At 39.5% G+C, this 27,456-nt stretch overlaps 1 protein-coding gene across 4 annotated transcripts in view; it reads right to left on the bottom strand.

Annotated features, from left to right (window-relative positions):
• Positions 1 to 26,621, bottom strand: part of SLC41A3 (solute carrier family 41 member 3) — a 36,653-nt gene extending 10,032 nt beyond the window's left edge. Inside the window, exons 1-6 of one of the 4 annotated variants that reach the window (XM_070936897.1) lie at positions 26,548 to 26,621; positions 19,874 to 20,188; positions 9,520 to 9,627; positions 7,433 to 7,504; positions 5,849 to 5,993; positions 3,346 to 3,492 (exon numbers count right to left, since the gene is read on the bottom strand). In XM_070936897.1, coding sequence (XP_070792998.1) covers positions 3,346 to 3,492; positions 5,849 to 5,993; positions 7,433 to 7,504; positions 9,520 to 9,627; positions 19,874 to 20,164 — 763 coding nt within the window. In that variant the 5' untranslated portion in view covers positions 20,165 to 20,188; positions 26,548 to 26,621. Of the gene's footprint in view, positions 1 to 3,345; positions 3,493 to 5,848; positions 5,994 to 7,432; positions 7,505 to 9,519; positions 9,628 to 12,087; positions 12,661 to 19,873; positions 20,189 to 22,717; positions 22,766 to 26,547 lie in introns of those variants that run through there. The other 3 variants (XM_070936896.1, XM_070936898.1, XM_070936899.1) reach the window with 3 other exon arrangements.
• Positions 26,622 to 27,456: the final 835 nt, after the last annotated feature.

The raw sequence follows: 27,456 nt of genomic DNA, 5'->3' as shown, positions 1-27,456 counted from the left end.
ATACTTGTTTGCACATCAAAAACTGTGCTATTCCTATTTGCTATGGCTTAGTTAATTATGGATTAATTCATCATACTATTTGAACTGGAGTCAAAAATAGTCCAAAGAAAAGACCTGAAAATCAGCCAACCATTTAAAATATTATATTTAATATAATACATACGCTTTTTTACAAACAGATCTGTATATGTACAAACTTTTAAACAAAACTAATTTTATTGAAGTAATATTACTAGTTTCATGGCATCCTAACATTTTGCTTGCAGCTGTTCTTCAAAAGCAGAGTGAGCTTCTTTGTAACTGACTTCTCAGCAGCTTACAGACAAAAAACTCCCCAAGAATTGGCTGGACTTTTGTATTAATGACTGACAAAATCTGATTAGTTCATTTTACAAGAGTCCAAGAAAGCTGGTTCCTAAGTGGTTCCTTGTCTAAGTAAACTTCACTGCCAGTGAAATGTTAGAACATTAGACCACAACCATTCAATATCTCAAGTTCATCATGGCTTGATTGATGCTCATCGTGAAAGTTTACACCAGTATAACATTGAGATAATTATCAGGAGGAAGGGAAAATTGTAAAAAAAATATTAAGATTTTTCTCTTAGTAGGTTATCCCACTCAAATGGTAATAGAAGCCAGAGAAGTCAACTTCTATTTTAATAAAGATTTCATGATGGATTTATAGATATTGTCATGGAATTAGACCTTCATGCCATAGTGCCTTCAACTGTTTTGGATTTCAACTGCCATAAGAATTATGAGAGCTGAACTATAAGAGCTTTGGGGAAGAAAGCTCATGTGACACATCATTATGGCAGCTGAAATCCATTTCTTTTAGATTTTTTTCTGGTTACAGACTGAATTGTATCAGTTGAGATTTAAGTTAATCATGTTCTTCTTTTCTTTTCTTTGAAGCGAGTTCATTCCATCTAGCTCAACTTCATTCTTTCCCCTATAAAAATCCCAGAGTAGTATTGAAATTACCCGACTATTCGGCCTAGAATAAAATGTATTTCAGTCTGTGTTTAAGACAACCTCTATTCTCACACAAGGACTGCCCTAAATTACTTCAAACAAAGATTCCCTCCATCACTTGCAATGGAACATTCCATAGTTGAATAGTCCTCATCTGCAAGAAACTATCCCCCAATTTTCTTAAACTGCTCTAGTCTGCCCTCTCTTCTAGAGATAGTCAGTGAATCTGTGCTATAAATAGAATAATTATTACTATCTTAACCTGCTTCCCCATAAATGACCTGCAAGAAATTAATTTATCAGTTCCCTTTAGCTAGTATCCTTTTGATCATTTTCAAATGATCAAATAATATAGCATTGCAATGACCTTTAAAAGGGCAGGAGACTTTGTAAAGGAGACAGAGAAGAATGCTGGGCTAGCAGAAAACAAACGTGAGTCAGAAGCAGAAAGAAGGAAGCTTCAAAAACACCTTGAAACTAAAAGAAGAGTGTCAAACTTTTGATACCCTAATAATCTTTCTCATAAGATTCTCCATCTGCTCTTTGTAATTGGCCCAAAGCTGGGCTAGTAGCAACCCAATCTCCAGTCAATGTGGTAGAAGAATTCTTGAAATGTGCTTTTCATTTTCCTGCAAAAGATATTGTGAAAGCCTAAAGCCAGTAGGATGAAATCACAAAACTGCATTAATCGCAAAGCAGGCAATTTCAAAGAAAAGAAATTCAGCCTCCTCTGGGGGGTGGGTATAATTCTGGGGAAGCAAGGTATAATTTTATGTAATACAATATTAGGTGATAGAAGCTTAGGAAACAGATGGAAATGCTGTATCTCTACCTGGTTTATGAGGGGAGGGGAAGTGGCAAAATCCTTGAGAAACCCAAACAAACTCTCTGCTTTCGGTAGCAAGATTATTTACATATTTTTCAAATCTCTCTTCTATTATTAGAGACTAGCTGGATCCTCATGCTTCACGATGAAACTATGTGATCGGGCTCGATAAATTGACACTTACAGCTTGACTCCTTCCCTATCCTATCCCCTTCTCTCCCTCAGGGTTTCTCCCTTAGGCTTCTCTCCTTCAGGCTTGCCCCAGAGAAGCCTGTCCTATGCGATCCCATTCTCTCCAGAGTTATTTTCAAGTTGGAAGGGCGAGTAGAAGTCTAACTAATTAGCATCAGAGCATGCTATAATAATATAGGAAATATTAATGCTCTGAAGGTCATTTCGAAAAATCCTTTCTTAGTGAGCATCTAGAAGCCAAGAGAAACATATGTGACAAATTTCAAGTTTGTAGGCTTTATGGTTCTGGAGATTTCGTGATTACGGCATGAGTGGTTTTTGCTTATATAATGTATATATATAAATATACAGATATACAGATACAGAACACCATAACTCTTTGTACCTTTCAGCATTTTAATATTTTGCAGAATAGGTATTCCGAGAGCAGCTTGAAGTAGGGGACACGATTGTCTCCAAAATCAATTTTTAGAACAACTCACAAAATAAGCATGCCCGTGTTATCCAGTGAGTTTTATGGAAGTTTTTATGGATGTGTTTACTGGGTCACATCTCATTACACATCAGCTGAGTTCATGAATGTGGCACCAGTGGTGCAATACCATGTCCCTTCCTTTTACTAAGGTATGGCATGTTTGCTGCCTTTGAAAGAAAGAACAGAATCCATCCAGAGTTAGCCATAAGTAGTTATGTGACCTGCTCTCATATTTAAAATGATAACTTCCCCTGTTGTTGTTAATATTTTTCCAAAGAAAAAAAATAAAGATTGAAAATAAAGTACAAAGCCTACAATTCAGCCAGCCTTCAAAATACTTTCTAGGTCATTCAAAAATATTGTGCCTGTACTGGATCATAATATGAAACATTCATGCTTCATATAAAGAAAGAATGGGCTGTTTTATATATAAAGTGTCCTGCCACAAAGACTGAAGGGAAGAGGGAATTTGGACATGCTTTACGTTTTTTCTCTGCCAGTTTAAATCTGCCAAAATATTATTTTTATATAGCTTATATTGGCCCAGAAATCTAATATTACTAAGGCAGGATTAGATAATTTTCAGGATATTTGGCATCCAAGAATGTTGATGCTTGTTATTTGTTACTTCTACCAGTCAAAGAACCTTAATTTTTCTGCATTGGTTATTTGCCTTTTAATGCCTATTAATAAACGAATGAAGGTCATTAAAACTCAGTAAAGGTGAGTTTTCCATAGACAGAAGTTGTCCATTACTGCATTCCCTACTCAGTCTTCCAAGGCATCTCCCATCGATAGAGAAAACTATTCCAAAATAATTTTTTGTAAGGTATTGAACTTGCTGCTGAGTTCCTAAGATTTTCTCATTAACATACCTATATATCTGAAGAGAACACTGCTAATTCCAGCCAGCAGACTAAGAGTAATCAAATCTCCAAGACTTGCAGCTATCGGAGTAGCAACATTATCCGGATTTATCCCAATCTTTCTTGCTCCAATGATCACACCAATCATCAACAATCCTAGGAAAGAGAGAAACCACAGACTTAGAAAGTTTCCAATAAATCTGCAGAACAACAAAAGTTCAGAACATCCTTGGGACTTCTTCTCTTCCAGAACCCACAGAACGAGAAGCAGCAGGCTGATTTGCCAAGGCCTTATAAATGTGACTAGAATGGAGAGATAAGAGAATAATATCAGATTTATTAGCATCTGGGATGTAGTAAAGAGAATCAAATGGTACTGGAAAAAAGACAGACCAAATACAGCACCAAAAGACCATTATTACAATTTGAAAGTATCAGCAGGGACTATAAATAATTCTGTATAGTTTTTAAAATATTCACGCCCATTTTTCACATTGTAAGGCTTAAAAGTCAAACAAAATGAGTATATTAACTATGGAGTTGGGGTGCAGAGAAGACAGTCTGTACAACTGCATAGCTATGTCAAGGAAAGAAGATCCTTTGCTGAATTATGTATTCTGTTTAATCTTATTCATCTCTTTACTTCCTTTATTGGTGCTCTTACTGCATTCAACAACCATCTTTCAACTTCATGCTTACTCAAAAATTCCATAATTGAAGCCTACTCCCTTTATCACAAGCGTTCTCTAAATCGACAATACGCAATAAACTTTATCTCATTCAAAATTTCTCAATGACCTCTTGAAGAGCAACAATCTTATCTGCACACGTCCCATCTGGCATGAAACTGTACTACACTCTCGAAAATTTGTTCTGTCACCTTTTTGTCTAGATATCACAGAAAGAAGTGGGGCGTCATCTTAAAACACTGCTGCTCCATTCATATTTTGCATTTATACACCAGCATTTCTCATGTGAAACATATTGTTCCTTCCTCTTCTTAAAAAGTCATATGCTGCTCTCTTGTGGAAGACCTGCACACTTCTTGGAGCAAAATACTTTTATTATTAAGCCATATTTCAGGAAAAGGGCCTCATAATCCTGACAGGATAGAAAAAAAGTCTTAAAGGTGAAAAAAAAACCTATCAGTGACAAGAATTGCCTAAGACGAGGGCAGAGTTTTGTCTAAGCAGAAGAAGTAATCTCAGGAGAAACAACACAAGGTGGTAAATAAGATTTATGTAAAGAGTAAATAAACTGAATGTGAGGCTGTTTTCCTAAAAATCCCTGGATTAAGCCATTTAGCTGAAGCTGCATGCAAGTGCCCAAGGGATGCTTGCAAGGGATACTATGAGAAAATGATTAATTTTGAATGATAGTAGTATTTTTAGGAAATATAGAAGAATGGAAAATAGTACCATGTTTCCCCAAAAATAAGACCCTGTCTTATATTTTTTTTGAATCCTGAAATAAGTGCTTGGCCTTATTGCCATGCGCTCAAAAGTCTGATTGAGCTTATTATCAGGGGATGTCTTATTTTGGTGAAAACAGGGTAGTTCCTACCTCTATGGAACTGATTCAGAATGTATACCTGTTATAGATGGTGTTGCTACCGCTTCTGCACAAACAAAAACGTATCTCAAAAGTGAGTGTCCTCTCAGTTGAAAATTACTTTGCTTAAACAGCAGCACTTTCCTATGGAGCAATATCTCTCTAGGGAACAGCTCTAACCCTGTTAGTCTTTTGTAAGACATTTAGACCCTGTTGTTATCCTGATTATTTAGGCCCTATGATTAAGCAAGCTCTGCTGCTTAATGCTGCTTAATTGTATTTCTGAGTGACATAAGGTAGGTTGAAAATTAACTCATACAAACAGGATGGGCTCTAGCTCATGCTTCATACACAGGACTCATTGGCAATTGAGCACAAAAAGACTATTCTCTGAAGCCCTGAAGAATTATAGCCTGAGAAATCAGACCAGGAGTGTGCAGATTTTCTGAGCCACAGATAGCACTTGGCCTTTGAGTGGCTTATGGAGCCCACACTTTTTAATACTATAGAGAGGGATAGGACAAAACTAACATTTGTTTACACTTAATTAAGTAGCATTAATACAGTTATTCTTCATTCAACTATTTAATTTCCCTGCTGTCCCATGGAATCTCACAACTGAAGTCTTCTGGATCTACACCCATGTCTTTGAGGGGCTGCATCTCAAGCAATTACTGTAAATCAAATGGAGTATCGGTCTGGTCTGGCCCATTAGGACAGATGCCTGGAACAGGTTACTCTTTAATGTATATGGTAATGTGTTTCCATACTCCTATTTATTACTGATACAGCCCATGGGATTTCCCAAGAAAAGAATCCAAATGGTCTACAAATAGTTATGAAATAATGACTAGGAACGAAGTGCAAACTATTTGTATGAGGAGCAGAATTAAAATTTCAAAAGAAGGACCAACTGATATTCCAGGAATCAGGAGAGTTAAAAACAACAATAACAACTCACCAAGGAAAAAGGCAGCTACAAATGCTGTTGTCAGGCTGCTGGCACACAACACAACCGCATGGTTCAGCTCCAAATATCCATTCGAGAGTGCACCTAGAAGGATTGCTGCTACAGCTGCCAGAAGGCCTATCACAGTGGCCTGTACCTGTCAAGCAGAAACAATGAAGAACAGAACATCTCAAGAGCCTGTAGTGTGAGATCAGCTCAGAAGCATTTCTGCAGGTCTCTTTTCTAGATGGCAGGCATGAAGAGTGGGTGACTTCTTAATGTGTCGAGTCTACCCAACAGCATCAGCCAAGGATGATTAAGCTTTTCAAGCAGAGAAAAGCAGTATGTGTTTTTGTCCTTCACTTTATCTTTGCCAGTTACCCATTTCATAGTACAAAGCTACTTTTCAAGCAGACTTATGAAAGTAAGTTCATGTGTGAAATAGCCAATCTGTAACACATGAAATGAATTTCACCCTTCACAGGCTTCTCTTGAACAGATAACTTAGGCAATTATTTTTAGTCAGCTGACAAATGTTTTCTTAAGCAACAAAAAGATTGAAACTTCATCCAAGAATTAAATGTCTGGAATGCAATAAAGAGTATTTGCGAAAAATTTGATTGGAACTTTAAACTCTTAAAATTCAGGTGATGCTGAACTGTAAGTTGTAACAATTCACTTTCGGGATACTGAGAGCTGTACTTCTACAATACTTGGTGGGAGAGCACATATTTCCCTTTCCATCTAATCAATTAAATCCTGTATTTAATGAAGTAATTAGATATTTATATAAATCAAGAAATGTTTTTAGACATTGTCAGTATTTTATACTTCATGACACTGTGTGTGTGAATTTTTGGTTAAATGGGCACTGATTTGAGAGAAATGAAACCTGAAAATCTAACTCTGGGTAATCAAAATGTTACTAAATTGCTAGATGAATTAAACTTAATTGTAGTTCTGAGTGACAGGAAGTAAGTTGAAAAGTGATAGGAATTATCATTGTCTTAACTAATGAAGGGAACCTTCTGTGTACATCTTTCCAATGTCTTATAATACCTAACAAACTTGTGGCTGTAGGAATTGGGTGCTTCTAGACCATGGGTGTCAAACTCAATCGCGTCACATGAGATACCATGATGCATCATGAGAGTTTTTTCCTTTGTGTATCCGGAATGGGTGTGGCCTGCGTGTGACGCATCCAGCCCACAGGCCACCAGTTTGACAGGCCTATAATCTACACTGAAAGTTCCTACTGCCACAAATCAAAAAGTAATATGTAGTTTCTCCGTCTTTCCCTCTCATCCTAATTTCTGTACAAAAAAAAAAAAAAAAAAATAGAAAAAAAGTAGTTGGAAACAATGTTATAAAAGCTGTGATGCCTGGACCTTTCCCCGCAACAGGTGAATAAATAATCACCTCATTAGAATAACAAACAAACATCAAGACTTTGTATAAGAAAAAAACAGGACTTCCATTTCTGAAATGACACAATTAATAAATAGTTGTAATAAATGAGTATCAGCTCAATTATGCAGGGGTTCTAATTGACTAGTATTATCCAAAAGTCTCCGTAAAAAATGTAGACTTGCTTACCTGAATCAAGGCCATATTGCAAATAGCCATTTTCCATTTTTCCTGTGTATTATCCATCCGGCCGGTATTAGCCTGGAATGCACAGGAGACAACATTTATTTCTTATGCAGGGAAGGGAAGGATAGCACCTGCTGCAATAAGTTTGTCCCTATGCTTTGGCAGGATTGTGCCAGGGCACAACTATCAATCTCATTCATTTTCATCTTTATGAAAAACCACTAGAGATACGCCTGCAGCGAATGGATTTATTTTTCCTTCCAACTGGCAATGTGACCAGTTTAAAAATAGATTTACAAGGGCCGTAGCCCAGTTTGGAGTACATTTGGGTGCATAAAATCAGGAGGCACAACTGCAAAGTGTCTGAACTTCATACTCATCTCCAAGGTCTGCACCTTTGGATTTTATTGCACCAGCTCTTAGAAGGAGTAACCTGATGCTCGTACTAAGCTACAACAACATTCTACCCAAATCTAAAAATGTTTCAAATCTCTGAAAAAAAGGGAAGAACATTTGAAAGGTTTGGGAATTCTGAACACAATAAAGCCATTTGTTTAGGTGAATAAGCCAGGCTGATAGTACACTAGGCTGGCCCCGACCTTGCTGGCCTTCCAGAAGGGCTCAAATAACTGGCTTTGACATTTGGCCTAAGGATCAGAGAGAAGTATGGAGACCTTAAAATGGTGGACTGTCCTTGAATTGCTGTGCTCTCTCGGGGAATGTACTCTATACCTTTAATGGTTTAATTGTTTTTAATGTTTGTATGGTTGTTTTATTTTTATTTTTAATCTTTTTGGTACTGTTTATATTTTAATTGTAAACCACCCGGGCTCAAGAATATGAGATGCGCAACTATGTAAATTGAATGAATGAATAAATAAGGGAATTATAGTCAGACAAAATATGCAAGCCTCCTAAATGCTTCTAGCAACCGATCTACTAGCAAGAGGAATATTTTTAACTCTTCAGGTCAACCTAAATGATTGGTTAATAAGCGCGTCATTAATTCAAGATGCCAGGCTTAATTCAGAGGCATGCACATGCAATACTAGCTCAACTGTCCTAAACCAACACAGTACAGGTTATCTCGGGATAGGTTATCTTGGGATATTGTCCTCTTGGTTGGTAGCTTTTAACCTGATTCAAGTTAATTTTAATGTCCTTATCGTTATGATTTTACTGTACTGTAAACCATCTTGAGTGAGGGTAGTGGATAGCGAAATGGGTGGCATATAAATTAATTAATTAAACAAACAAACAAACAAACAAGCCCCTCCCTTTTCATAATCATGGATGGCAAATAGTACATCTAGCATGTTGTTATATTACACAGGGCAGATAAAAACTTTATTGCCAAGATCTCATTAATAATAGTGAGGAACTTTACTCCTGTCTTTCTGTAGATCTGGGCTGGAGGGCTTGTGGCTTCATCTCTAAAATGGCTCCTTCCAACCTTTGCTTAAATATATTATTGGATACCTAAAATATAATTCTTTCCAAATATGTGGTACAGTGGGGAAACCATAAACCCACTTGTAACAGAAATGTTGTTTGTGACCACCATGGAAAGTAAAATATACAGGTCCAACCTATATAGGTACGATAAGAACTACTGAGCCATCTATGCATTTTTCACTACTGGATAGGTCCATGATGGTGAACTTGTGGCATGCATGCCACAGGTGGCATGCATAGCCATATCAGTGGGCATGTGAGCTCAGCGGAAGTTGTCAAATGGGCCGTTTCTGGCCTCCAGAGGACCTCCGGGGGGGTGGGGAAGGCCATTTTCACCCTTCCCAGACTCCTAGAGAGGCCCTGGAGCCAGGTGAGAAAGAAAAACGGGTCTACCGGGCCATTGCGTGCCAGGAGCGGGGGAGCGGGGGTGTGTGTCATGCATGCATGCATGGGGGTGGGGCGCATAGAATTATGGGTTTGGGCACATATGCGACCCCCCCGCCCCCCCTCCTGGCATGTGATGGTAAAACAGTTAGCCATCACTGGGATAGGTGATAACACGTCAATACTTTTCTTGCCAAACAAGAACTCTAAATCCTTTTCTGTATATTAAAAAACATAAAGAGGATACTTACAGCTGTAGAAAGTCTAGATGCCAAGGTCATTTCAAGGTTGCCTTTCAAACCAATCAGGGCTGGAATCAGAATAAACATTTCTCTGATTTTAATGAATACTTTCCAGTGCTGAAAGGGAGAGAAGAAAGCATTATTCCATTGTGATATGAGTTGTAACATGCACATTCATACAAGCTTTGAACTACTATACTACATAGATTTCCCAGCAGCTTTGAATTGTATGCTGTTTTTCAGTGTGGATAGATCCTCCATCAATATAATTTTGAAAGTGGCTGCTAAATACCTAATCAATAATTAATAAAGAAAATTGAAATAAATCAGCATTCTTGTCACAGTCCTATAAAAATTTATCACAAAACTAAAGGCAAACTATTTTTATTGGACCAAACATACATCATGGAAACTAATTAGATAGTTCCAATTATATCATTCAACCTTTCTTTGCACTCGCAAATTATTTGAAACAATTTCAAAAGCATGAAAACGATAAGCCAGTTCTTTAATTTTATGATCTACTTGGTGGCCAATCCTGCACAACAAAGTTATTTTAGATTGAAGAACATAAAGTTCAAGAGTGTGTTGCTTATGATTATAAATGACTTGAAAGTAAAGAGGAAAAACATAGTAGAAAGTGCAGTTTGTTGTGATAAGACATTTGGGTAAGTCTTTTTCCATTCCTTATATGTAAGGCATTGATGGACTGTTTCCTTTTCTGTTTTACGCCTCTAAACCAGAGACACCATTCAAGCGGCAGAGAATTTCTACAGGATTACAATTATTACAGTATTTCAAAAAACAAACACAATAAACATATTATTGACTACGTTGCCTATACATTTTGAATTACAAATAAACCTGAAATCACAGAACTGCCACTTCACTTTTCAACCTGTTTTGCTTATTATTAATGAAGCAGGGAAAAAATGTTTCTAATAATAATATAATGGGCACAGTCCAATCCACTGATATCAGTGAGGCTTCTCCCTAACTACATATTTAGGCATAGAGTGTTCTGTGACTGCGTAATCATTCATTGGCTGAGTTCACACATGATGCTAAAAACTAGTATAGTTTAACAAAACATAGCATAGCTTAGCAAAACACAAGATCCTTAAGTCTGGTCAAATAAATCATATTTTGTTTTAACATGTTGACTTGATTCACACAACATGCTAAGACAGAAACTATCCAATTGTGATTTAACTGAGTCTAATGTTTTGCACACAAATCCTGCACTCGTTTGTATGAGTATATGCACGCTTGGAGGATTGTTATAAGACTCAAAGGCCCTATGAAACAAAGTAATCATAAACAAGAATTCTATTTATTTAGAGAACTTGATATATGAAGAAAATTATTTGGGCCATTAACAGCCATTCAGCTGTAGATTAGGAAGTTCCAAAGCACAGATCCACTAACCCACTGCACTAGCATACAGGCAGACCTAAGACTTACAGCCATTTATTAAATGACTGTTCAAAGTTACAATGGCACTGAAAAAAAGTGACTTAGGACCGTTGTTCCCACTTATAACCATTGCAGCATCCCCACGGTTACATGATCAATATTCTGATTGGTAACTGGTTCATTCGTGTCCCAAGGTCATTTGTGAGCTTCTAACAAGCAAAGTCAATGGAGAAGCAATATTCACTTAACAACTGTGTTACTAATTTAACAAGTGCACTGAATCACTTAACAACTGTGGCAAGGAAGGTTGTAAAATGGGGCAAAGCTCACTTAACAAATGTCTCACTTAGTAACATAAATTTTGGGCTCAATTGTGGTTGTAAGTTGAGGACTACCTGTGGTAGATTACAATCCATAAACTAAACTTCAGTGAGGTGGGTTTCAACCTGCAGTGGACTGATTCAGGCTGATAATAAATTCACACACACACACACACACACACACACACACACACACACACACACACACACACACTCCTTTCAAATAACCCCAAGAAGACAAGAAAATAATATTTTTAGGAATGACAGAAAGCTCTAGTTTGCAGGATGTCAGTTGAAAACAAAACAAAACAAAAATTTAAAGGAAAAGAGTAGATAGAATTGGCCAAAGAACTTAAGAGTACCCTACAAGGAAGAATTTAATGAGGACCAGGAGTTGCTTAACCCAACTTTTCCACAGTAATCTCTGCCGGGGTTTTCCACCTAGTTTCTAGGCAACATGAGCAGCTTCCTTGTCACAAAAATCCACCCAATGCTGGGAACACAATATTCATGAAACTTCATTTAATATTTCCCAGGCATTTGCATTTTTCCTAACATATTCTGGCTTTGGCTGATGAGAACATTTTTGGATCAGTTCAATCCTAGACTTCCCCAGGACACTTAAAAAGAACAACAGGTGGGCAATGAATAAGAACCTTTCATTCAACTCAGTCTGTCCACAAGACTCTCTGAAGAGCCCTGACATTCTCACAGAAGACATCTCCCCACCCCCGGCAGGTAGGACAAATACTGCACCTAGCTCTCACTTAGCCGTATTAAAAATAGATGCTTGCTGTCAGCCTACCCCTCATTACCAAGGAAGTTGAAAGAACATACATACTTGAAGAATATCCATCACCAAACCAGCAGCTACCAGGCCTAAACCTGCCAGTATATATGGCCCGAAGATCTGTGATGCAATGGAGAAGCATGTTTCTGGAAGGAATCCACTGGGTGATCTGAAAAACTTACAGGTAAAACCTCTGAGTTTCTTCCCCCGGAAGCACAGCTTCAATTTCAGCTCAGTGACCACCATTACTGAATGCCATTAAGCCATACTAAAGAAGCAGAGGACAAAAGGAAATCCAGAAGTTGGACTCCTCTTCAATCTTCAGTCGGAGTTTCAAAGCACCTTTAGATTACAGTTGCCCCACCACGTGTTTCGAAATCTGATGTCCTTTTTTTCTTCCGCAGGAGAACAAGGTTAGTTTCCAAAATGCATTCAGATTAGCTGAGCTTGGTTTTTCACTGTGCTTTGAGTCAGTTTCCAGCTATCACGACCTGGCTGAAAACCAGAAAGGCTGGCTGAAGCTGGGACACTGAAGAGTTACCAGCATAAACAGTGGTAGGTTGTGCTGGAATTGCTTAAAATACTTCAGTCACTTATGTCCTTTCTCCTCCACTTACAAAGACAGTAATTGAAAAGATAAGCTTGCATGGCCGAAATAGTCACAGCGCCATCAAGCTCACCCTGTGTGACACTGAATTTTCTTACTGTTCTAAGGCAAAGAAGAAAGTTTACTTCAGTTTACCTTTTCCCTTTTTTTTTTTTTTTGCTTCCTCAAGGTGAAGAAAGGTCATGAGGAACAGGAGCTTACTCCTAACTACAAATACAAAGATTACAGAAGAGCTCAGAGGGAAAAGGAAGAAAATCTATGAGGCTGTACTAGCTAAAACGCACTATCATCATCCTTCTTCTTTTCTTCTTCTGATTTCCTAGCTCTGCTTTGGGTACACAAGTTTAGAAAATAGGTAGCCTCTCTCAATGACTGACTTTCAGAACTCCTGAATGAACACCAATGAGGTTCAAAAGCCAGCACCCTTTTCTGCTGTCATCACTTCAAATTCAGATACAAAAGCCCCGATAACAGTCTCTGCAGAACTTATTTACGGTCATTCTATTCTCTTCCAGTATTTTTCCTGTTGCATTTTATTTCCTGTCCTAAAAAATCTGCCATGGGCTATTCTGCACTTTATTTTTTAAAAAGAGAAAACAGTACAATCCACGGTAGATTAATACTAACCATTCAGCACACAAGCATTAAAAAAAAAAAGGCTAGTGCAACTCTTTCAGCTTTGTCTCTTCACAAAACTTGTCATTTACTCAGTTGTGTAAAAATTTACATTTGGGATTTTCCTCCTTTGATCAATTCTCTAAAAAGAAGGAAGAAGGCTATCATAGATCATATAATAATTCTTTGGATGCTCTTTGCTTGCTCGGGGCCAGTAAGTAAATCTTCTTCGCAGCCCTATATTTTCATGAAAAGGATACAGCAATAAATGACAAAATCCAAATGCTTGGTTAATTAAAATAAACCAGGAATTTCCAGAATTAGAGAATCATTTTTTTCCTTTAAATGATGTTTCACATCTGGTGGAATCCGGATAAGCAGAAGTTTCAAAGGATAAAACTTACTCTCTGTCTCTTTGTCTATCTTTTCCCATGTGAACTTTTTCCAAATGCCTTAGATTGAATAACATACATCCTCATAACTTGGTGAGGCAATTTAAACTGGAAGTCCATGATGAATGTAGAGTCATTCTGGGTGCTGCAGAACTGAAAAGGATTTAAACCCAGTCTTTGGAGTCAGTCTTTAACCCCAACCCAACATTGTCTGCACCACACCAATCAATCAATTCGATAGTAGTCTGGTTACTACAAATAAAACCAGCAATCTTCCTGAGGCATGCTGGTAGGTCTAAAAAAAGCTTTCTCTGATAATATATTGAGGTTAATCCAAGAACTCTGTTTGCTTAGCTGCTTTCTTTCCCACACTAAGGAGGTACAGAGGAGGTTGAAGAAAGCTGGGCTTATATTTTGTAAGTCCTGTAACCAGCATTAATTGAGGAAGAAGCTTGGAAAGTCACCTTCAGACATTAGCTTTCTACACAGGTACAGAAAATAAAACAATCATCATCTTTTTGTTCCTTTAGATAGCCAGAAAAGCCAACACATAAATAGGGGCACAGTGGACGGTCAGCTCAGGAGGAGAACTGGCAGTTGGAGCTCAGGATTCTTTCGGGGAAGGGAGGGGGGAGAGGACAATGAGCTTCATTCCTTTATGAGCCAGAGAGTATAAGGAGGAAGAATGGACTTGAAGGACAGGAGGAAGTGCCCCTGTTTTAAAGAAGATGTTGGATAACCATTTGTCTGAAGTGGTGTAGGACTTCCTGCCTAAGCAGAAGGTTGGACTAGAAGACCTCCAAGGTCCCTTCCACTCTGTTATTCTATTCTACCAAGGTAATGGTCAGCTAAGAGGGTCTTGAGTTGAGGCCAAGAAACTAATTTGAGAAAATGTTTCAGAGAAAGCCCTTGTCGAGTTCACATGAAGATAAAGTGGTGGGGGAGAGTACATTGAGACTTGCAATATTTTGTTACTATAGCTCTTTTAATTAAAAGGGCTCCTGTTGGGAAACTCCCAGCCAGGCAGGAGGGGGGGTTAAGAAGGGAATTAGCCTTGAGTCCTTGTGCAGTCACAAGGAGTCTGACCCAGACACTCCCTTAAGTTCCATGAAATCTTATTTGGTTGTTATTGTGATTTATTGTGAACACAATAAAGTTGCTGGCTTGGACTTTTCATAAGTGTATCTGGTTGTTGCACCTGGGACATCCTGAGCTATCTGCCATTGGTTTCTTAGTCTGGTCCACATTGAATGGCTGACACAATGGATGGAAACTTGTTACGTTGTTTCCCATGCTGCATTGCTTTTCTTGAAGGAGGGGTTAGAATAACCCTTTGAAGAAGAGAAAGAGCTGCAATCAAGGCAATGGTCAGATAAAAGAGCCCAAAGCAGGAATGTAATTGGAGAAACCATCTTAGACTCGACCCTCCCTAGTTCTCTAATCTAAACATAGAGGAGACATATTCAGAGTTGCAAGGTTTTGTTACTGCAATTTTAGTATTTGGTGTTTGAGTCTAGTTTACCTTGAAGGGCTGACACAATGGATGGAGCAGGGCTGCTCTTCCCAGGCTGCATCACTTTCCTTGGGGACAAGAGACGGTACTCTTCTACTTTTGATTAGTGGTTGAACTCATAGAGTGCTTGCCTTCAGCTGCACATTTAAATGGAAGACATTTTGTAGGAATTGTCCCAAAATACCATGATTATAGCTAGAATTCCCAATTTCTATCCCTCATGCCTCTTATTAGCAATAGCACTTAGACTTATATACTGCTTTACAGTGCTTTACAGCCCTCTCTAAGCGATTTACAGAGTCAGCATATTGCCCCCAACAATCTGGGTCCTCATTTTACCCACCTCGGAAGGATGGAAGGCTGAGTCAACCTTGAGCCTCGTGAGATTCGATCTGCCAAATTGCAGGCAGCCGGCAGTAAGCAGAAATAGCCTGCAGTACTGCACTCTAACCACTGCGCCACCGTGGCTCATTATTATTAACCACCTAAACCATTTACATCCTGATCACTGTAGCTGTGCCAATGAACTTCGTAGTGTTCAAGCATGAAGCAGTCTGGTTGCTTTGCTCTCTGCTATTTTTCTTCATCAGAGAGACTGAGCCATATGCAGTTGTTAAAGCTGGATGTTAAAAAAGGAAGCAGCATCAGCTTTTATGAACATCCAGATCTTGGGTGAATGGATTTATTGTTCCTTACTATACTATATTCCAAACACTATGTAAGCATCACTACAGCGAGACAGTCCTCGCTTAGCGATCTTGACTCGAACTGGCATATCTGCTTCTAAGTGAAGTGGTCACTAAGTGGGAAATCATGCAGCCGTATCTGTGCTTTTCAGCTGGAAAGAGACAAGACTATTGTTCTTAGTTTCACATCTTAGGCTTTTGTTTGCCTCCTAACCACCATCACCTGCTCTTTGGAATGCTTGAGTGCCTGCTTTTATATGTCTGATTTTTCTCAATTGCATCAAAAGCAATGCAATTGTACGGGCAAGCCTAGGATTAGAAGATCTGGATGTGTGCTCTAATGGCTTATTATTTTGAAATCCCTTCTCCTCCAATCTCTCCACTCTGCAAGGAGGAGGAGGAGGAGAAACAAAACAAGCTATTGCTGTAGGCAATCTCTGCTATGCCTGATCCTTTCTGCTAGTGGAATGATCACATTGCTTTTAATGTGTAGAAGATCAAACAGCTTATTCTCTTGAAATCTCTCTCCAATCTCTCTGCTGGGGGGAAAAGGAAAGGGCTAGGCCTCCCCACCCCCTGCCCCACAGAGTGGAGAGACTAGGAAGGAAGACATTTCAAGAGAGTACCGTAAAATGTTTGGCTCCCAACCCCAGGCTGCTGGTTTAATTGCATTGCTTTTGATGTGTAGAAGAGCAAATAGCTTGGACTTATTTTACAATCCCTTTCTCTCCAATCTTTCTGTTCTGCAAGGGGGGGGGGAAATCCATAGATCTGGCATAGGACAACACATACTGCCTGCAGTGATGATCTCCTGACTGAGGGACATTGCAAAGGTTATAAATGAGTCATAAAATTACTTTTTCAGTACCATTGTAATTTCAAATGGTTGCTGAATGAATGGTTGGTAAATGAGGATTACCTGTAAAGCCTTTATGTTTTAGCAATCAGCATTCAGATAGCAGCAGTTAATGACTATTCATTTTGTGTCATCACCATCATCACTACCATCCCAAGAGAGCCATCCATCTGAAATGCTTTTAGAAGGGTTTAGACTAAATGATCTCTGTGTTTCTTCCAACTGTCTGATCATCACTATCATGAAATAAGGTATCCTGAATAAAAAGCTCTCTGTTACCAAAGAAATAGTAACATTATTTATTAATACACTAGAATAGGAGCTTTATTTTCACTCTAACAACGCTGAACAGTGCCCAATACCGATAGAGAGGGAACTAGCAATTTCGTATAGTGGTTAAGGTGCTGGCTTAGAAATAGGAGACTATGAGTTCTAATCCAGCCATAGGCATGAAAGCCAGCTAGGTGACTTTGGGCCAGTCACTCTCAGCCCAGCCCATTTCACAGGGTTGTTTTGTGGGGAGAATAGGAAAAGGGAGTATTATGTATTTTCACCCCCTTGAGTTACTTATAGAATAATAAAAGTGGGATAAAAATCAAATACATACATGCATACATACATACATACTGTATACACATGTCTATCACAATATTCTCTTTTAAGCAATTTTTCGCGCCCCTCCTGGCATGTGAGGTGACATGTGGGTGGGTTCTGGTGTTAATGCCCTGTGGGAGGGGTTGATGCCGCAGGCATTTGAAGTGTTTGTGGTCTGCCCTCTTCTTAAGGAGCCATCATTAGATTCCACCCTATTGGATAATTTTCATCCTGTTTTTTTTCTTTTAACTTAAACCCTTAATTCAGGGTATAGTCAGGACCACTGGGTGAATGTTTACTGGCCAGATGCCCTGCCTGATACCTACATAGATTTCATAGCAGATATTTTCTCTTTGCGCTCTGAGAGAGAAACAACCGCCTCTACCTAGGACTGAACTAGAAATATATGACATAGAAAATTGCTGCTTCAGACATTTATCCATTCAAGACAAAGGAATATTTTCCAATTTAAAACTGTTGGGTAACCCACATACTCCTGTCTTAAACTTTTGTTTGGAAACCGACCACAGCCCTATTGATTATTTAATGATGCATTTTCAGTGTTTTTCTTTTTTCTTTTTTTGTTTCATTAATAGCTCAGCATCTTGAGAACAGTCTTTCCTCTACTTTCACATTTAGGCCAACTCATGAGGTGACTTTTTATACGGTACCTTTATAACATTACTTGCCATATCTTCTCCAGCCCTCAAGCAAAACGAGAAGGGTGAATTCAGGCCCATAAAGGTTACTGATCTCTGCTCTAAGTGAAATCTGATTACTTATTTAGATGCCTATGCTCTTTAGGCAGAACATTCTTTAAGGCTAAGTCTTCTCTTCCTATACTCTATAGAATGCCATGCACCATGATGGTACTATGTAAATAAATGGTAATATCACCAGCTTGATAAAGTGGAAAAACCAATTGGGAAATAAACTGGTTTTGCCAACAAAATCAATACACTTCTGGAACATCAAACATAACCCTCCTCTAGGTACAGTAATTGGCTAAATCATTTTAACTTGGGATACTACTAAAATCTATTGCAGGTACCTCCAAGTGTGAAGAGAACAAAATGCACACAGAATCCCACACCAGCCTCCACGTATTCAGGAGGGAACTAAACTCACATTAGCTCAGCTCCATATAAAACATTCTGAAATAGGTAAAAATCTTATGAAACCCAATTGATTTTCCTTCATGCTAAATAGTAACATGAAATTAATGCAAGCAAGAAATATGAACTCTGGACCAGAGAAAACAGGCAGAAGGCATTTTAATGTCATCCTATCAGAAAGACAAGGGGCAACATGACCTCTTACTTCACTAGTTAAATAAATTAGATAGCGCAAGCAAGGATTTCAGTGGTGAAAAAGTAACCTATTAGAACGAACTTAATCAAATTGCTTGTTTGAATTTAAAAACAAGAGCCTGCTTTTATTTATTTCATACAGTTTATCTACATTTCATTCCAGTGAGGCTCCATGTGGTGTACAACAGTAAAAAATAAGCATAACAGTGTATGGTTAATAAAATAACAATATTTAAATAAAGTTTACTTGTCTCTCAATTCATGCCGAGTTCCTTCAATTAAATATTTAAAGCGGTATTTGTTGCAGCAAGATTAACCTCTCTGATGATTTGTTTTAAAAATATGCTTGCTTCAGGAGCTTGCGGTTTCATCTTAAAGTTATTGCACAGAAGACAGTTTGCAATATAAGGTTTTAAAAAATACATATAAAAACAAAGAAATCAATGGGAATTAGCAAAGAAAAATATGGAAAAACATAGGATCAGCATTAAAAAAAAATCTAAGAAATGATAGAAGTTTGATTTGGATCATATGTAATTGAACATGACATTAGACTGAATGTTATAAACCTTCTTAGCTGGAAGTGGTTCCAGAACACCCCCCCCCCCCCCTACACACACACCTGGAGCCTTTCAAATGCATTGGACTGCTACTTTCATAATGCTCATTGATATATTGGCTGAACTGTTATGGAAAATTTAGTGCAACCCATCTGGAGGATATAAAAGGCAGCAACTGGAAACGTTTTTGCACCACCCAAATGCATGCAGTGTTACTGTACTAAAGTCTACCAACCCTATATCCAAATGCAGATAGAACATACTCTTAAAAACTGAGCACTTGTATAATCACTTAGATTTAAATATGAATTGACTATGGAGGCTTACTCCCTGGTGCAAACCCACAGCATCCAACCAAATGCAACTCTAAGCAAGGAGACCTCAAAACAGCGGTAAAATCCGGCCAGATCTATCTGGCTTGCGCAAACTGGTAGGGCTGGCGGCGGGAGGCTCCGCCCACCCGCTGGGACATCATTACATCCCGTTTTTGACCCTCTGTGCATGCGCTCACATTCCCAAACCGGCAGCGAAGGTAAGTGCATTTCACCGCTGCCTCAAAATCAAATAAGATGTTATTGTTTACTTGCCACTGGGCTATGTGTATGCAAAAAAGAAAAAAAAAACCCAACCCTGCACATGGTCAAACTTCTTCCTAGGCAACCAAATGCAGCAAAACAGATGCCCAAAATTCCTGATCATCTTACCTGAATATAATCCAAAACCATTCCCGCCAGGACCATGCCCATGCCTGCCAGCAGGTAAGGCAGGAGCACCTGGAGACCAATTGCCAAGGTTGATTCCTCCTGTAGTTTTACCATGGCCACTTTTGCCTCGGGAGGCTGCTTCTGAGGCAGGAGCAAAGGGCCATCCTCTGTGCCCTGGCTGCCAAGTTTGCTTTCTTTGTGTTTACTTTTGCTCTTTGCTTTATGCCTGGATCGTTCTCCATTCCTGGTTCGGCCTTCCTTTCTACGCTGCCGAGTTTCTTCGCCTTTCATATTGGTTTTTCCCAATTCAGGAGTCTTTTGAGGAATGGATATAATAAAGCCCAGGACAATCAATCAATCAATCAATCAGACAATAAACAAGAGGAAGAAAAGGATAAGACAAACATCCTACCATAATATTTAAAATTCCTGGTATTTTTTCTTTTGAAAACCACCATTTCTTTTCCAAACTATGCCAGCTCCTGAAGCATTTCCCATGGATACACGTTTCAACAAAGGCCTACACCATCTGCCCACTTATTGATGCAATGGCAACTGAATGCTTCCTTCCAAGAGCCTCTGAGCTTCTCAAAGAAACTTTGGCCTATTCCTCTGCTATTTAATAAAAGCAATGCATGTATTGCATAAAATACGCAGCCTACCCAAATTCAGAAATCTGAATTTCTAAAGCTATTTATGTGGGGCAGATGGATTTCAATGAAATGAATGCATCTGTGAAAATCAAAGCTTGTTGGATCAGAATTCCCATACTCTCTGGAGATAATTAAAATTTGTATTCAGAATACAGAATAACAGAGTTGGAAAGGACCTTGGAGGCTTTCTAATCCAACCTATAACATTCCACAAAACAGTTGTCCAATCTCTTTTTGAAAACCTCCAATGAAGAAACACCCACAAATTCTAGAGGTAAGCCATTCCGCTGAATTGTTCTCACTGTTAGGAAATTTCTCTTTATGTTAACCCACTTAGAGGGCAATATACTGGAAAATCTGCATCTATTCACCTCTAAGAGCCTGTCCCCCACTCTTCCCCCCAATAAAATGCAGCTTCAGCTTAAAACTATCTTTCTCAATAACTGGATGCTCATTTACTACTGTAATGCTCTCCACATGGGGCTCTCCTTGAGGAGCACCCGGAGGCTCCAGCTGGTTCAGAGTGCGGCCGCACGAGTGGTTATGGGAGCGACGTGCTCCCGGTGGTCTTCCAGGTGGGCTTCAAGGTTTTGGTTACCACCTTTAGAGCGCTCCATGGCTTAGGACCAGGGTACTTACGGGACCGCCTTCTGCCACCAGTAGCCTCTCACCGGCCAGTACGCTCACATAGAGGGACTCCTCAAGGTGCCGTCGGCCAAACAGTGTCGACTGGTGGCCCCCAGGGAGAGAGCCTTCTCTGTGGGGGCACCTGCTATCTGGAATGAGCTCCCCCCGGAGATACGGAGAATCCCGGATTTACGCACCTTCCGCCATGCCCTCAAGACCTATTTATTTCAACAGGCTGGCCTGGCCTAACTTCCCTTTTAATTGTAACTTTTAAAATTGGTTTTAAAACATTAGGGGTGTTTTAAATTGTTTTGAGCCAAATTATTTAATGGGTTTTTATATTGTCTTTTAAATTTTGTAATTTGTGTGTTTTATCTTTCTGGCTGTTCACCGCCCTGAGTCCTTCGGGAGTAGGGCTGTATATAAATCTAATAAAATGAAATGAAATGAAATGAAATTTACATAGGTCCTACTGCACCATTTCTTAGGTTTCTCATTCTAGTTGCTGATAGCCAATAGCATTCCATTGCCACATTTTTCATTGCGGTTTTCTGAATAATATATTTGTATGTGCAAACACAGCTGAGACCTTCTGAATGCAGGAAATACTTTCTTTTCCGAGCCGCTTTAAAGTTGTGGAAAACCAGCAAGTTTGCCAGTGTGAACTGATACTAACTTAATGCGAGACATCCCCAAGCAGTGAAATATTTGATGAAAGAATTTTGCTTCAAATCTTCCAGATTGCCGATTAAATCAGAAAATACATCAAACTAAGTAACATTAGTAATCAAATCGCATAGCTTAAGAGGAATGCTTCACTAGACTTCTGATTTAGTATAAGAACATCAGAGTTGTAAGACTGATTCATCTCTTGGGTGTCAGAAAGGATGAGATTGTTTCTCCAACTCCAGATCATCCATTACAGTGAATGACAGCAACCAGTGCAAGGAATTGAACAGGATGATGTAGAGGCGATAGGACTACCTGTTCCCTTTCCATTATCTCCTACTTTTAGGGTTTAGTTTAGTTTAGTTTAGTTTAGTTTAGTTGTTTGTTTATTTATTTAAATTTAATTTAATTTAATTATTTTATTTTATTTATTTAGTCAAGCATGTATTTTATGACAGATCCAAGTGTAAACATAATTATAAAAACATGAAAAGGATACGAATGAAAGAAAACATTAGGACAGGGACAGCTGGTGCGCTTATGCACGCCCCTTACAGACCTCTTAGGAATGGGGTGAGGTCTACAGTAGACGGTCTAAGGTTAAAGTTTTGGGGATTTGGGGAAGAAACCACAGAGTCAGAGTCTGGTTCCTCATGATACTAAAAAAACATAAAAAGCACTATATGAATAACGACCGCAAGAAAAAGAGTTCATTCTCATCTTGCAATTTCGTCATACTAGAAAAACGCAATGGGGCCAGAGATGAATGCAAAGGCCAAGAGGAGGACTCCAAACGTAGCCATCAAGTTTAGGGAAGTATCTACTGCTCTTCAAGGGACCTTTCCACAAAGCCCGGGAGTAAGGAAGCACCTCTCGCGATCCCTGGCCCACTTACCCGGCGCATTTGTCTTTTTTCGCCAGAGTCTACCGCCCCCTGCGGCCCAAAGGTGGGATGGCACACATCTGGAGCTCAACCAAATGAGGGCAGACAGCGCACAAATGGCCAGGTGTGGCTTTGCCCACATCTGGAACGGCATGTTCTCCGGTGCCTCCCTGGATCTCGCGCTGTCAACCCTGCGGCCGAGGCGAGTGGAAAAGGAAAGCGCCGCGCCAGAAGGGGAAGGAGGGAGGACGCACGCAAGAGATGAAAGCTGGTGGGCAGGGGCGGCGGGGTGGAAAGGGAACCGCTTTGAGGCGACCCTCACAGCCAGCAGCCGGTCCGAGGCCTGCTAGGGAGGCGGCCGAGATTTGCACAGCCGCCGCGGCCTCCTTCCGGCAACGCTACCATTACCGCTCCGCTTGCAATGCAATCGGTTTGATTTGCTGGCCTATCCGGGAAGCGGAGATAATCGGTGGTTACAGGGGAGGAGAAGACTCCGCCCACGCCGATAGGTTCACATTAGGCTTCCCCAATCTGGTGCTCTCCAGCTGCATTTGAGCAGGGTGCCACATCTGGGCTGGAAATTCTTGGCTGGCCGCTCGAAGGTTTGCTACTCCGTCTTTTGACTTAAACCTTTCAGGATGTGGTGGAGTTGGGAAGGTTGCCCCCAAGTCCTCTCCTCCCCCCATGGAAGCTATTTATAGAATACAGTATTGGTGTTTTGCAGGAAATCCCACTAAGAATTGATGTGAAAATCATTGGTCTTTAAAGCGCTATAAGAGACTTGGTTTAGAGGCAGAATTTCTGAGGATGAAGCCTTTCCAGTACAAATATGAATTACGTTTTTTAAAAACTTTTTTTTTTTTTTAAATAACCTTGCTCTGAGAACTTTCTGTCTCCAAAGCAGGGAACAAATATTAGATAAAAGAAAAGAAAGTTTCCTGCATGGTATATTGATGAAAGATAGAATGATTCAAAATGTCATTTGGATTTTTCTTTTCAAGTGAGATGAGATGGAGATACAGGTAGTCCTTGGCTTACAACAGTTCATTTAGTGACCGTTTGAAGTTACAACGGCACTGAAAAAAGTGACTTCACACTTATGACCATTGCAGCAGCCCCCATGGTCATGTGATTTACATTGAGATGCTTGACAATTGACTCATATTTATGATGGTTGCAGTATCCTGGGGTCATGTGATCCCCTTTTGCGACCTTATCACAAGCAAAGTCAATGGGGAAGCCAGATTCACTTAACAGCCGTGTGACTAATTTAAGAAATGCAGTGATTCACTTAACAACTGTGGCAAGAAAGGTGGTAAAATGGGGCAAAACTCACTTAATAAATGTCTCACTTAGCAAAATAAATTTTGGGCTCAGTTGTCATAAGTTGAGGACTACCTGTAGGACGCTAACAGAATGGGCAACTTCTTTATGATTTATCACTCATGACACAGACAATGCTAAAAACTGTAGCCATGTTCCTTCTTCGCCCCATGCATATCTATTGGAGACCATTCTCACAAACAGAATTGCATTCTTTCAGTTGTACATTATTATGTAGAAAAAGCATGCAGTTCATGCCAAAGAAGGAAGCTGTAATGAATGAAAGCTAAAATAACTCATTGCTGAGTTACTGGGGTTTTTTTTTTTGTCTCAAGTATCAAGCAACCACAGTTAGTAGTAATCGGAAATTGTTTCTAGAAAAATAAAACAATTTTATAGATGGCCCTGTAATTATTTTATCTCTACTGTACAGTTACCCCAAAGGTTAGGATTCCTTTGGGAGCTGCTTGGAGATTCCTTCAAAGGCTTAGCATACTTGCCCTTGGGGAAGAGAATGAGTGCATGGAAGTGGCTGCACTGAGATTAAGCGCACCTGTTGCAAGTAGTCCTTGATTTACATCCACAATGGGACCAGAATTTCCATTGCTAAAAAAGGTGGTTGCCTCACATGATTTTACAACCAATTTTTTTTTACCACAATTGTTAAACGAATCACTGCAATCGCTAAGTAATTATGTAAATTGAGCAAATCTGTCTTTCCCCCATTGATTTTGCTTGTTGGAAGCTAGCTGGGAAGGTCAATACATGCTGGTTACCAAACACCTGAATTTTGATCACGGGGATGCTGCAATGGTCATAAGGGCAAGGACTGGTTGAAAGTCACTTTTTTCAGTGCCGTTGTAACTTCAAAATGGTCGCTAAATGAATGGTTGCAAGTTGAGAACTGGCTTAATGTGTGAATGGAAAGTGTGAGAGAGCACTAGAAGAAAAATGGTGCAGGATGATTTTTTTTGGGTCAAGGGAAAAGGCACCATCTGCAGTTGACACGCAATCCCTGAAGTCTTTTTCCAGAGCTAGTGCTGAGCAGAGACTGACATCCTATTTAGAAAGTTCATGTCTATTATTTTAGGCCAGGCCATATGTATCCACTGAACAACACAGAATCTCAAATCAACTATTTGCCCAAGATGGGACTATAACTCACAGTCTCCTGGTTTCTAGTCTGGTGCCTTAATCACTATACCTCACTGGCTCTCTAATTCAGAATCTACCTTGGCTAAATAACCATAATTTGTAAGGATGGCTTTACCTTGTCTAAAATATCCACAAAGATTGTAGTAATATAATTTGAATATAGTTTGAAACCTTGAAACAGAAATGGTAATTTCTTAAACCCAACCCCCCACTTTTTTAAAAAAGGGAGGGAGAGAGAGAGAGAGAAAGAAAGAAAGAAAAGAAAGAAAGAAAGAAAAGAGAAAGAAAAGAGAAAGAAAGAAAGAAAGAAAGAAGAAGGAAGGAAGGAAAGGAAGGAAGGAAGGAAGGAAGGAAGGAAGGAAGGAAGGAAAATTTTGATGGATATGAATTTGAAATTCTGATGAATTGTGTTACTTCACACAACAGCTGCCGCTAAGCCAATGTCTCACAATATAGCTTTGTTTGTTGTTATAAATATGCTCCAATCAAACAAACAATGCTTGTAACCTCAAAGGGAGTCATTTAGAGGGAACTGATCTGTCTGGCGAAAAACCCTTCTGATGAAGATATATTGTTTAATACCTATACTAATATTTTTCCTTCCCTTCCAGGCAGGGGTGGGTTCTAACCGGCTTTACTACCAGTTCTCTTTGTGCGTGGGCTTCGCGCGCGATCACCTCTTCGGTCGCGCGCTTTGCCAAACTTGCGCTTTGCGCAAGTGCATTGCGAATCTGCCCAGCTGAGGTACAGCAATCCGCTCTGCCGCACTTCTCAGCTGGGTGAAAAAAGAAGAAGTATAAGGTCGGAATAACGCGGGGGCGGGTGGGAGGACCCAGCTCCCAAAGAAAGAGAACCAATTCTGTGACGTAATAGCGTCACCACTACTGGCTCGGCCGAACCGGGCCGAACCGGGAGCAACCCACCACTGCTTCCAGGGCACACTGTGTTTGAAGGATGTTGGGATATTGCATCTTCTAATAAAATTATATTGAAAGAGAATGAATGGATAAAAACTCAACATTCAAAATTCTGCCACAATTTACAGAGAAAGAAATTCTTCACCAATGAGTGAATTGGAGTATAATGCAAATTACCAGTAAAGAGGAACATAATTTCTACCACAAAATGACAACCTAAACTAGTTACACCATCTTTATATATTAACAGGACATGCTTGCTCTATTATTACCTATTGGTCGTGGGTTGGGTGTGTCAGTATCTGTTGTACAAGCCAGCGCAAACATATTTGTGTTTTTGCATGTAATATAATTGCAACGCTAAAGCACAAGATACACTAGATCAGCCATACTCATGCAACATGAATAGGAATCATGCTATCACATTTCAGACTGAAGAAATTTTACCTCCAATCCTCAGCTACAATGACAGCCTGTGCTAAAAGACAGCCAGTTCAGAAAGTGAAGTGAATAGATGAAAAGATTTTTAAATGATGTTTCATGAGATCCCGTCAGATTATCGCTTGAAAGCCAATTTCTCCCACCCACCCTCTCTCCAAGACACAGCATTTTGGAGGTGATGGTAACTGAAAACTGCAGCTGCTGTGTTCTAGCTCTGGACTGTTTTTTCATGATGTCACTTGTAAATCAGGCAGGCTTCAGTTTCAATCCACTTGACGTACTTCTACATCTTTTCAAGGGGAAAATGTCTCTTTGTATGATCTGGGGCAGGACAGGTCTCTCCCTCCCCATAAGAAGAAACGAAGGCACCCAAAGTTGCACACTCACTCATATGGGCTGTAAGGAAAGCGAGCTTGGATGAGGTAGGATTGAGACGGTGTGGGGAGCTATCCTTGTTAAAAATAGGGTTGCCTCACCAAGGCAGTTTTTAAAGCTCTTCTGCTATCAGTTTTCATCTAGCTGAGCTCCAAGAAATCAAATGGGAAATGCCATGAGCAAATGAAACAAAATGTTAAAAAGTTTCGATATTTATGTAGTTGCTTACCAAGCACATCTACATTATATTAAAGTAACCAAAATATCTTTACCATCCCCAAGGCATGTCACAACCTTTGAGCACCCCTGACGTTTGGAAATTGAAAGTTGAAAAATTTGACATTCCCTAAAATTTAGCAATGCAGAAGAGGCAGAAAGTGAGAGACCTGCTTTGTTCTGTGCACAAATACTTCGGCACTTGTAATACTTTTGATATCAATCATTTTGAAGAACACGAAGAAGCTTTATGGATTACTCATCTGACCATATTTTAAAACTATAAAACCAAAACAGGGAATCACCATTAGATGGATTCTCAAC

This window comes from Pituophis catenifer, unplaced genomic scaffold (genome assembly GCF_029215685.1).
Source record: "Pituophis catenifer annectens isolate HBS135680 unplaced genomic scaffold, rPitCat1.0.hap2 SCAF_2, whole genome shotgun sequence".
In the NCBI taxonomy this organism is placed as follows: Eukaryota; Metazoa; Chordata; class Lepidosauria; order Squamata; family Colubridae; genus Pituophis; species Pituophis catenifer.
The sequence above is the reverse complement of the archived record's forward strand: the minus strand, read 5'-3'. Positions and strand labels throughout refer to the sequence as shown.